The 12,516-nt window shown below is 37.9% G+C and overlaps 2 protein-coding genes across 11 annotated transcripts in view; one reads left to right on the top strand and one right to left on the bottom strand.

Moving 5' to 3' along the window:
* The window catches only part of LOC128880024 (proteasome subunit alpha type-5-like), a 198,024-nt gene that overhangs the window by 11,175 nt on the left and 174,333 nt on the right, over positions 1-12,516 (bottom strand). The window contains exon 9 of one of the 10 annotated variants that reach the window (XM_054129655.1): positions 7,669-7,731. The exons of 6 other annotated variants lie outside the window; for them this stretch is intronic. In XM_054129655.1, the coding sequence (XP_053985630.1) occupies positions 7,684-7,731 (48 nt within the window). In that variant the 3' untranslated portion in view covers positions 7,669-7,683. Of the gene's footprint in view, positions 1-7,668; positions 7,732-9,226; positions 9,257-12,173; positions 12,234-12,516 lie in introns of those variants that run through there. 3 more of the 10 variants (XM_054129660.1, XM_054129659.1, XM_054129654.1) reach the window with 3 other exon arrangements.
* LOC128880033 (protein Wnt-2b-A-like) overlaps positions 9,044-12,516 on the top strand; it is an 82,740-nt gene continuing 79,267 nt past the window's right edge. The window contains exon 1 of the mRNA XM_054129671.1: positions 9,044-9,221. Coding sequence (XP_053985646.1) covers positions 9,193-9,221 — 29 coding nt within the window. The 5' untranslated portion in view covers positions 9,044-9,192. The remainder of the gene's footprint in view (positions 9,222-12,516) is intronic.

Here is a 12,516-nt window from a genome sequence, read left to right as displayed (position 1 = left end):
AGTTTAGTGTACTGTTTTTACAGTGTACTATATTCGTTTACTGTCCTGTTTGTACAATTTATTAAACACGTTTAGTGTCCTGTTTTTACAGTGTACCGAATTTATTTAATATCCTACGTTTATAGCGTACCAAATTCGTTTAGTGTCCTATTTTTACAGTGTACTATATTCGTTTACTGTCCTATTTGTACAATTTATTAAACACGTTTAGTGTCCTGTTTTTACAGTGTACCGAATTTATTTAACATCCTACATTTATAGCGTACCAAATTCGTTTAGTGTCCCATTATTTAATATCACGGAACCTTACGGAATCCCACTTTCAACACTAATCTAACATTCCCTGAAATCTTATTTCCATCGTGGCCTCGCAACAAAAATTCCAATTTTCTGACAACTTTCTGTTATTCCCCAGAGAAATTGTTACGAGCAACTTCGACGCTCGAAACGAGAAAGTAGAAACTTCACTGGGAGGAAGTTCGCTCCACCCAGCGAGTGCCTCGAGGTCTGCCCACGTATTGCTTCCGCATAATCTGAATTAATAAATTGCAATGATTGGGCACCGTGCCGCGGAACGCGCTCGTACGAAAGATTCAATTAGCTTGGCGATCGCCAATTGCATAGAACACGAAAAAATGACCGATGCAAATTGGATGCAAAGAAGCGGAACAGTAAATTGGCCTGTGCCGGTACAAGCGGCGGCGTTTCGGGCCTGTGCCGGTGCCTAATAAGTCGTGGATTCCTTGGCAAGCGATCCATGGGTCGAAGTACCTGTACGACTATGAGAAATTCCGTATAGAAGGTGTATTATAACGCGTGGGATCGATCACGCTGGTCCATCGATAACGTAAGAACACAAGTTTATACCGAAGGGGACCTCGTTTGATTTTATTCGCAAGTTGCAGCAATTTTTTTGTTATTCGATCACGTGGGGTAAATTAGGATTTTGTAGATTGCGTGGTTGATGATTTAATTCGGTAGAATTAATATGATACGCGATAATTTTCATTGAAATCTTTGTATTAAGTTTTAACCCTTTGCACTCGAGAGGCGACTGTCAGTCACCATTAGGTTTCACGGAGCAAATGTACAGTATCTAATGTTTCTTTACGTTTAATTTCTTTGGAGCTCGAAGTGTCAATAAAATGATTGTCGGCGAGGTAAAGGTGACCTTATCCTCAAATCTAGATAGCTTAGAATTCATGGCAATAGAATGCTAAGAAACATCTCGAGTTGCTGGCAGATACCAGAAAAAAAGGCCTCGAGTGCAAAGGGTTAATTATGATCACTAGAATTTCTTTTTGTACGTTCGTTTCTATTTTAGAATGATTAGATGCTAATTTACTATTATACATAATGTGAAACCTTTTTTTTTTTGAACAGTTTAATGTAGCCCATTGTATTTCTTTGTAATAAATATTCTAAAAAATACTGAATCATATTAAAATTAATTTAAAATAAATGGAACAAGAAAGTTCTTTGTTTTCCTCCGTCAACCATAAGGATTTTCCACTTCATTTTTAATTATTTGAGATTTTATGAGCTGTTATTTTGAGAGCTATTGACTATGGCTGATTTCTAAATCAAGATTAAAAAATGTTTTTCAAAAGCAAATAAAATGGATACAGTTTATTATGCAATAAACAAAGATCACGATGGCTTCCATTGAAAGATACAGTAAAAGAAGAATTTGGGGAATGCGTTACTATAAAGTGTAAAAATTTGGAGAATGCAAAGAAACGAATCGAGTCAATTCCGCCCCCACCCACCCCTGTTCGCCAAGGGTTTTACGAAGGGTCTATTGTCCTTCCATAAAACCGAACAAAACTCTTCTTTAACCCTTGGACGCGATAGTTGTCCGGTTGTTGACGATAGCCGTGAAAAATGGCGGAAACGCGTCTAGCGAAGGTGGCCAGAACTGCATTCAGTCGATACGAGCCACGAAATGTGTTTTAACAACTGCCGCACACTGTGTATGAGCCATAAATGTTGCGTCGAGCCGGAGATTCGTGTAATAGCCACTAAAAGCAACCTTTGTCCCTTTATGGACCGTAAAAGCTCGGGATATTTGGAACGAGAAAACTGTCGCTTAAACTTAAGGAGAGTGAACCACAATCAGGGAGAGGGAGGGGGGTGTAACTTTGTCTCTGGAGTCGTCATCAGATTCAGACGATTTTTTAATGTTTCCGTTTGAGAATTATTTCTATTCCATATATCCATTATCTCTATTTATTTAATATTTCTGTATTTATTTAATATTTCTGTATTTATTTTTGTATTCATTATTGTACTCATTGTTTGTACACATTTTATTTAACCAGATAATTTTCGTTTATACCATAAACCAATTATGTCTATTTACATCATATTTTTGTATTTATTTTTTGTATTCATGTTACTCGATGAATCAACTATTCTATCTATTTGATTTAATAAATCAATGACTCCTATACACTTCGTTTAATAACGCAATTTTTACGTATACTTTATTGAGTGATTCAATTATTATATATAATCAATGCACCAATTATTCCATCCATTTTATCTAATAAATGAATTGTCGCCTAAACTTCATTCAGTGACGATTTAGTCATGCCTAATGATTTTTAAACTGCAGAAGACCATTTTTAAACCAGACTGCTAATGTATATTTGTTCGATACGTTCGATTTCCTGCCCGGCAAACTTGTATCAAATTTTTCGAGCGTTTTTCATCCGATGAGAAACCCGCTACATCTGTCTCAGAAAAAGGAAAACCGTTTCGTTTGAGCCGGCCCGCGTGCAAACTGTGAAGCAATTCAACTAGTAGGAGCTCGGTCTCCAACAAGTAGGCCAATAAATTAACATCGTTAATGAGCCGCTAATTACACGCCGTCCGGCGGATCGTTTGATTTATACGAGATTAAAGCGCGAGCGTTGCTCGCGTACCTGTTCATTTACGCGTCTAATTAAATTTTAGAATATATCCAGGAAAACTCGCCTCGCGTAAACGTTACAGTATTCGATACATATCTTAGACGCTGATGGGAATCAAACCTGACCTTTATCGATTATGGCGAACGAGCAATTCATTTAGGTTAGCAATAAGCACGCGAGCCTACAAAATAAATATTACATTCGAGTGCTATTGGATTGTAGCACTTTCGTACATATTAAAGCACGTATCGCGAATATTTTACTCTACTTTCTTTGCTAAATTTATTTGCTTAATTTAGGAGCAATTTGTTACGGATTATATGTGATGAATTAATTTTATTCTGCGACTAAGATGATTGAATAAGTGACTTCGGAATATGTACACGTATTCTGTGCTTTCTTTTAGGAGCAGTCAATTTTATTATGACAATTTATAATTGAAATAATTGAACAACGATTTCAATTATATCAATATGGACGCGTATTTTGTGCTTTCTTTTAGGAGCAGTCAATTTTATTATGACAATTTATAATTGAAATAATTGAACAACGATTTCAATTATATCAATATGGACACGTATTCTGTGCTTTCTTTTAGGCGCAGTCAATTATATTATGACAATTTATAATTGAAATAATTGAACAACGATTTCAATTATATCAATATGGACGCGTATTTTGTGCTTTTTTTTTAGGAGCAGTCAATTATATTATGACAATTTATAATTGAAATAATTGAACAACGATTTCAATTATATCAATATGGGCACGTATTCTGTGCTTTCTTTTAGGCGCAGTCAATTATATTATGACAATTTATAATTGAAATAATTGAACAACGATTTCAATTATATCAATATGGACACGTATTCTGTGCTTTCTTTTAGGAGCAGTCAATTTTATTATGACAATTTATAATTGAAATAATTGAACAACGATTTCAATTATATCAATATGGACGCATATTCTGTGCTTTCTTTTAGGAGCAGTCAATTTTATTATGACAATTTATAATTGAACAACGATTTCAATTATATCAATATGGACACGTATTCTGTGCTTTTTTTTAGGAGCAGTCAATTATATTATGACAATTTATAATTGAACAACGATTTCAATTATATCAATATGGACACGTATTCTGTGCTTTTTTTTAGGAGCAGTCAATTATATTATGACAATTTATAATTGAAATAATTGAACAACGATTTCAATTATATCAATTATTTCAAGTATTTCACTTGTTTCAATTATTTTGATCGACACGTTCATTAAAGAATTAAATAAATTAATTCTGAAACATTAAAGAAGATAGATCTGAACACGATTTATGAATTTTAAAGATTTTGCAAAGGTAAGTATTACCATAAACGTTGCATTATTTCATTTCTAATTACTATTACTATTATTAGCCTGGCAGTCAACGTGTTAATTAAAAATTGAATTATAAGTTAAATTACAAATTGAAGTAATAAAGTTGAGCACAACAATTACTACAATTACTCATCGTCAGGACCCACATCTGCGATGAATTAATTTTATTCTGTGACCAAGATAATTGATCGAATAAACGACTTAGCAACGTGTGTTTTGTGTCCTGCTTTAGAAGTACTCAATTTTATTATTCCAATTTATAATTAAATTCATCTGCTCAATTATTTTAATTAATTATAAATCGAATTATAAATTGAAATAATAAACTCGAGTACTACGAATTACCATAATAATTCATCATTAGATCCCCGCACCGTGCATTTTTGCTCCCAAATCGCCAGCACAACACCGTAAATTCTAAAATCCCAGATCTGAAGAAGGTTAATACCCATCGACCTAACCGATCACCTTAAGAAGCATAACAACCGCTCCAAACGTTGGCAAAATTTCCTCCATCTCACCCTCGCCCTCCGGATGGTATAAAACCGGTAAAAAAATAAAAAGAAAAAAAAAGACGCTTAACCCTCCCCATCGTCGGTAATTGCCTGGCAAAATTGAATCGCGCCGCGTTCAACGCGAAACTCCGCGACTCCCTTTTGCGAGGTAGCGATAAACGATCGCGCAAATAAACAAGACCACGTTAACCCGAACTAATTATTTAAAAGCGAGAGATGCCCCTTTGGTGGCTCGTCGGCGCGACGAGGAAGGACACATAGCAAATGGGAGAAATGAGGGGGGAACCACGGTGATTCGGTGGCCCCCATGATGGCCAGGTCTGATCCAGCGGCGGGATTAATTAATCGCGGCGAACGATCTTCATTCAAATAGGATACGGATAAATTTTCCGTTCCGGTCTGTTTGCTGGCTGGCGATGTGGGCATTATCTTTACGACCTCTCAAAGAAGAGACGTCCCCACGAAAGGACGAACGCATGCGCGATACGGAGCAACCCAGCGAAACGGTGCACCGAAACCGGAGAACCTGTTATCAAAGAAACAGTGGCTGGGAACCTGGGGCCCCAATTATCATGCGTTCCTCCGAAAAACTCTCGTCTCGATGCGTTCGTCGCCCTTAATTTCGCCGCGCGAATCTAACCGATAAACGACGGTTCCGTCTGCGACTCGCGACTCTACGACGCGAACTGACCTTGAGAACTGTGGAATTAATCGAAAAATCGAAGTGGGGGTGATACAAGTGGACTGTACGATGGGATTTCGGTGAATCGGGTTGATTTTAACGGTTTAATAAACGTGACATAGATGAGAAGGGATGTGCTTGTGATTTTGTGAGCCTTCAGCTTTCCTAACACTTTATTCGCGGGGCCTATTTAGAGCCTGCAATTTGAAAAAGAATTTTTTTATATTGGTGTACGTTAACCCATTCGCGACCGGCAGATATTTTACGTTTCTAATACCGAGTACTGACGAAAATAAAATTCTGAAGCTGGACCACCGCGAATGCGCATCGTTTGGGCGAAGATAAAAATGACAAAATATGTTTCGAAATATCGATGTTGTAAATATGTAGTGTATAAAATACAAAGATCTTCGTAATCGGAAACAGAATTTGATTTGACGCGAATACACGTCAGCGGTCGCGAATGTGTTAATCTAGGCTGATGTCGACCCATTTGCATTACTAGCCCATATATGCGCGTAATTTACTTGGCGATCGAATTCGAATAAAACATTGCTGATAACAGCGAATTTTCCACTTTTCCATGTGATGCAAGAGAGTTAATTCCGACGTACCGTTGCTAGGTACATCGAGAGTCGAGTCTGTTTCCAAAAACTGAACGTTGTAAGTAGACAATTAATAACACAGTGAATAAATTCCAGAAGCTAGACACTTGGAATTAAAGAGCCTATAAATAGGCTCTTGGTGAATAAAGTGTTAAGTACAGATCCTAGTTAAACTTTTGAAGGCTGAGCTTGATTTTGATAGTGGGGTGTTAGTATTTCGATTCTTTGTTTTTGAATGTGTAAATGTGTTGCATAGTTGGGTGGCACCTATCCTTGTTAATATATTTTGGAGCCCTCTTCAAGTTCAAGTTCAGAAGGAGTGCTTAGTCTATAACTTCTGCACTTAATAAATATATGCACATACACGAGCCTTTCACATGTCATTTTGACGCTGAGAACAGACGTAACTAATGTTTGAATAATAAAGAGTAAATTCAAAAGTGAAAATTCAAGAGTGAAAATTCAAGAGTTCTTGTAAATTAAATAAATAAATAGCTTCCTATAGAACGTTTGCAATTATCTCGTTTACACTAAACACACGAATTACTGGTGTTAAAGATACTTTCTCCAATTGAATCCGAAAATACTTCGCTCGGTATTAAATCAACCCTTTGCACTCTGCGCTATCTCGTTGCAAAACACGCGAACAGCAATCGCATTACATAAAATAGTCTAACTTTGGAAACGTGTCGTTTTTGGTATTATTAGACTTAATTATACATTTTTCTACCATTCTTGAAGCGGTCGCACCACTACAAACATAAATCGTTTATGGTGTTTCTAACGAAATTTGTTAGACTTACGATGTCCCCTCATAGGGGACATTCGAGTGCAAAGGGTTAAATAATGCATGAAACAATTCTATACAAACAATTACACACAAAAGTTTGAAAACGGTCCTATAACTGGCTATGATAGATTTAGTGTTGGTAACGAAGGATAGATACTCACGTTACTTAATTTGAACTTTGGGATGATTGAATGAGAAGATGCAGAAGCAGTTCGAGTACCGCGCGTTCCCCGTTGTAAAGCGTGCTAAATAAAGGATTTCCGAAGAAAACGGTGGAAGAAAGCGCAATAATGGTACCGAAACGGTATTCCGGGAACAGGTAGCTCGAGCCCAGATAATGATATCGCGGAGAACAGTCTGAAACTGTTAAGCAGCGCACGATTGCATGGCGCTTCGACGTCTAGAAGTGTAACCGCGGACTTTCGTCCGTTCCCTGTTACCCCTTTCGGAGCGGCCCGGCAAAAGAAGAGAAGAGGAAGTTCGGTAAATTGTAGTAATCGCCAGGCTGTCGGCTTGTAACCACCGGTTACACGGAAAGTCAGCGCGATTTATCTTCGCGACGCTCGCTCACTAATCAACCGAAGCCGGAACGTGGATAAACCGAACATTAATTAACGCGTCGGACTTTGCTTGCTTTTCACTGTTCGCGCTTTAACCCTCTTTCCTCGAGCGAGACTCGACAGAACTGTACCGAAATCGGAAAAGCTGGACTGTAAAAGGGTTGAACGTGAATGTCACGCAATTGGTTGGCTCTTTTCTATTTGAAAATGCGATTCGGAGGATGGAGGCGAAGGAACAGCTGTCATCGACGTCCATCGGTGTTGGGGGGTTGTTCTTCGGCGAGAGGATCCTGAAACAAGAGGTAATTAGTCAGAAAAAGGGGAATTTTGAAGAATTTTTTTTGCGGATCTGTTGATGAAACGTAGCGATGGATGTAAGATAGATGTCTTTGAAATCTTATCGATGACAGTTTGGAGTTCAAGATGTTCTTGTGAGGTATTGAGTACTTACACTTTGAAGGGGAACGTGGAAGACAAGTGAAGTGGAATTCGAAGACAAGTGAAGTATAAGTGAATCTACGATATGGATATAACGTTGATTTGATGTACTGTGACGTTTCGAGGGTAGTTTGAAGAGAATAAGAAGGAAGAATTGGTGTTTTGGTGAATTGGACCCCCTTATGGAGGGGCTTTTTTCAACGTCTAAGACGAATTTTTGGTGAATCTTCAAGGCTATTAAAAGACAGAAACTCCTATTCTATAGACCCTTTGTTAAATGTTAAATATCAACTTCGTATTCAAGGATTATCTCGCAATCAGTGTATTCTATAGACTACTAGAAGAAAACTGGTGCTCAGGACTCTGCTTCTTTAATTACGAATTCTACGACTCAATTTTAGACATGATTCAATAAAGGTACACATTCGTTTTAAACTGAAAATTCCCTAAACTTCATCGTACTTGAAACAAACTTAAATAAAGACACTTATTTCTTCAAACCTCAAACTTCCTCGAAGAGCATCACCTATTCAGTAACTCTTTCGCACTCGATATAAAGAAACTTCTATAGACTACTAGAAGAAGGAAACTGGTGTTCAGGATTCTGATTTCTTCATTCTTAATCCTACCGACTCAATTAAAATCACGATTCGATAAAGGCACTCATTTCTTCTAAGCTCAAACTTCCTCAGAGAGCATCACCTACTCAGTGACTCTTTCGCACTCGATATAAAGAAACTTCTATAGACTACTAGAAGAAGGAAACTGGTGTTCAGGATTCTGATTTCTTCATTCTTAATCCTACCGACTCAATTAAAATCACGATTCGATAAAGGCACTCATTTCTTCTAAGCTCAAACTTCCTCAGAGAGCGTCACCTACTCAGTGACTCTTCCACACTCGAAACAAAGAACTATCCAACTATCCACCCAAGAACCAAGCCTCTCCAAGCTACATCACTCAACTTCCTAGCACAATTTCTCATCTACATCTACATCTCCAACCCTTGGACACTTCCTGAGGCCACCATAGCGTGTTTGCGAATGCCTTGTAAGGCTCTCGTCCGAAAAATGGCATGGTCGCCTTGATCGACGACATTCTTCGGCGCGGAGAAAGCGTCGGGTTTATCGAACGGATGATTTATGAAAACCGGGGACGCACTAATTACTCCGCCGTGTGATCCATCCTGTGGACGTCGTCTTCGTCGGAAGGTGGAACCCCTTTTGCGTGGCTGAACGAGGACCGGTTGCCGCGGTGACGAACACTTTTTCGCCGAGCGATGAGAAACTCGTGGCTGCCTTGATTCCGGAGCAATGAGGGAGATCAGCCGCTTGTTACTCGGGTAAGTTCCATTCCTAATGGCTAATTGATGCTTTCCTGAAAACACACGATAATTTAATTACGCGCGCGGCTGCAGGTGCGGTTCCCGTTTGCTCGGCCGCGTTTAAGCGTTCCTGCGGCGGCTACGGGCTCAATAATTCAGACGGCAAACGGAGATTGCGTGTAATTACCTAGCAAATGAAACGTCGACCAAAGGAGGAAGTATCGGTTTCCGATCGTCTGCGCGAATCGTAGATAAGATATAGGAGAGGAATGAGATTTTATGATCTGGAGGTACTGGGGCACATCTGAAATATTATTTTGGATAACAGTGTCCTTTCTTTCGTCGTTATTTTATATTTCAAAGTGTAATCTCGTTGTGTTTTATGGAATTATTGTGAGCATTTATAATTTCTTATTTGAAATAATAAAACGGCAAAGGAGAGAACAGTTTTCAATTCTGTAAAGAAAATTAAATGTTTGTGAGGGGGTACGTACTTTCAAGAATTTTTTCTTTAAGATTTAAATACATATATCAAGGCAAAGCAAAAAGAAGGTTAAAAGAATTATATGTTATTTGAAACAGTTGATTCTTATTTCCTTTACAAATAAAATTCATTCGCATGATGTTCCATAGTCTTTGACTTGTATAGATTAAATTCCGTTTTCTCTGATAATATTTGACGAAATGGAACGATAGGATCCCGACTACGAAGACATTTCGTTAATGTCCCACAATCTATATCTAAAATCTTGATCTAAATACACGTTCTGGAAAGTCTGCTGCAATTAGAAGTATCGCCTCGTCTAATCTAACGTTCCAAAATTGAGATAGACAGATGCTACTTCAAATTAGAGCCACTTACAGTCGGACCAACGAAATGGCAGACTCTCTACAATTTACGTGAGTGATTTTCTTAGGAAAACACTTTGGCCTCGAGTGATCCTATCGACAGGTGTGAAGGCATTTTTACAAAACTGAATTTCATCACGAATTTTCAATATCAAATACAAGCAGTATAAGAAGTTCGATAATCTTTCATTCGAGACTCTCATACATCCAATTGAGATTCACGGATGTTTAATACCAAGCTCAAGAGGTACAAGAAATTCGTTCATTTTTAATTCGAGACTCTCAAACATTCATTTCAGATTCACGGGTTTTTAATATTAAACACAGGCAATACTAAGAGCTCGTTAACCTTTCATTTGAGATTCAATTTCAATTTGACGATGATACCAAATAAGGGCACCGGTTATTCAACTATGACATCAAGTTTACATCAATAAGAATTATCTTCCACAAATAAAATAAAATGATATATCATAATTGTACAACAACAAAAATTATCTGTCAGAAATGTTGCCAATGTTACCAATTTCTCTCCGTTTTTCGAACTATATCTCGCGATAGGATGGTCGTAATTCGCGTGGATGGTCGACGTTGCGGTAGGTGCTCCCGCGAGGCGATACCAATTTTCCACGAGGCGCGATCGTGGCGTTTATTGTTTTTGTTGCCGCCATTATTGGGCCCCGGGAGAGTGGAAGAAATTTTAAGGGGCGAACGAAACGGAGGTCCAGTGATGGGCTCTCGGAGATCTCTTTAAAGTGCCGCGGTCTTACGATAATTAGAGGGCGGCCATTGTTACACCGGGCTTCGAGCAGTGCTGGGGACCAAGTGAGAAAGGAAACGAAAGGACGGAGGGGACCGATGGAGAAGATGCGAGCTCGCAGACGGCGAAACGAGGACCCTTTCTCTCTTCTCCTGTCCGGCAAAAAAGGTCGTTCGCGAATTGTGGACAAAATTTAAAGAAATATCGTGAGAAACTGGGAAAATTGACCGAATTCACGTCGAGGGATGGCGAGACGTATTTACAGAAACATGTGTGATTGCTCATTGTTTGTCGAAATGGAGCAATATAATTCGAGAGGAATGACAGATTAATTTGCAGTAAAACTAAAAGCTCTCAGCTGATACTTCGTATGCATATTACTATATCTTTGAAATTAGAGAGTGGAGGGGTGAATCGATTAACATGTATACACCTAGTTTCCTGCTTCAATAATTCTCAATGGAAATTGCAGCAAAAATGTTGTCGTAATTCAATAATTATATAAAGAAGTCTAAAATAAATGCATTGAATTGACTTTTGTAGTTGTAATGTTAATAGAAAAGTTTAACAAAGGAACAGTTTTCGTGACGTTCCCACTTCTCCTTCAGAACCTCGATTATTGCAAAACATTGGGGCTAGAAATTCCTGCGATAATCGAGGTTCCACTGTATAGCAGTACATATTTTTAATCGAGTCATAAAATTAATATACTAAGTTGCGTAGATAAGAAGAGATTGAATCGAAAAGACAATATCAAAGAATGATCATATTTGGCACACGTCAAGAAAAAAGTTCTCTTCTAAAAGATTACGAAATAATCAATATCAACATGTGACAGAGAAAGAGTGCGACAAACACAAACAATCTTAAACATTTAAATTGTACAAAAATCACAACTCACCCAATAAATATATTTCTTCCTCGTATTCTTCGAGCGATGGTTCCCAAAGTAATTATTTTCGTTTGAATACTAGCACTCTAATTTAATTATTAATATTCCCAGTAATTGCTGATTTATTGAGAAACTTTTTATAATCTACACAAATCTGTATTATTTTTAAAATACTGGTACTCTAATTTAAATACTGACAATGGTTGTTGATTTGTCGGATTATTTATAACATCCACAAATTTGTATTATGTTTAAAATTTAATATTTTCATTATATCACTGCACACACACACACGCACACACACATATATACACACACACACACACTACACTAGGCATGTCCACGAGCCAGCACATCTGCTCCAGAGCTGTCCCCACTATGGTCCCGCTAGTATGCGCGTTTCACGACGGCGCAAATGCCACGATCTACTCTGCTCTACGCTCTACGGTAGACTGACGACTCTCTCTCTCTCTCTCTCTCTCAGTTACGCCGCGTGGAAGGGGAGTGGAGCAGCGGAAGGGAGCTCTACCTGTGGACACACATGGGTTAGATATGATTTCTTGTATTTCAAACGTAAATTAACGACATGTGGGTTAACGTAGAGGTCAATTGGCTTCGATGCTATATTAAAAAGTGTCATTTGGACAAAGGAATATTTAATTGATGTAAACAATAATATTAAATGTTACTACTATGGTTTACGTGTAATGTGGCTTGAATTATATACATGATTTGTATGGATTTATAGGAAACTTTCATGTGCAGTAAGCTACAAAATGCACACGGTATGCAATGATATAAAAAAATATTGA

Source organism: Hylaeus volcanicus, chromosome 7 (genome assembly GCF_026283585.1).
Source record: "Hylaeus volcanicus isolate JK05 chromosome 7, UHH_iyHylVolc1.0_haploid, whole genome shotgun sequence".
In the NCBI taxonomy this organism is placed as follows: domain Eukaryota; kingdom Metazoa; phylum Arthropoda; class Insecta; order Hymenoptera; family Colletidae; genus Hylaeus; species Hylaeus volcanicus.
Note: the sequence above shows the minus strand (reverse complement) of the source record. Positions and strands in the feature narration are given on the sequence as shown.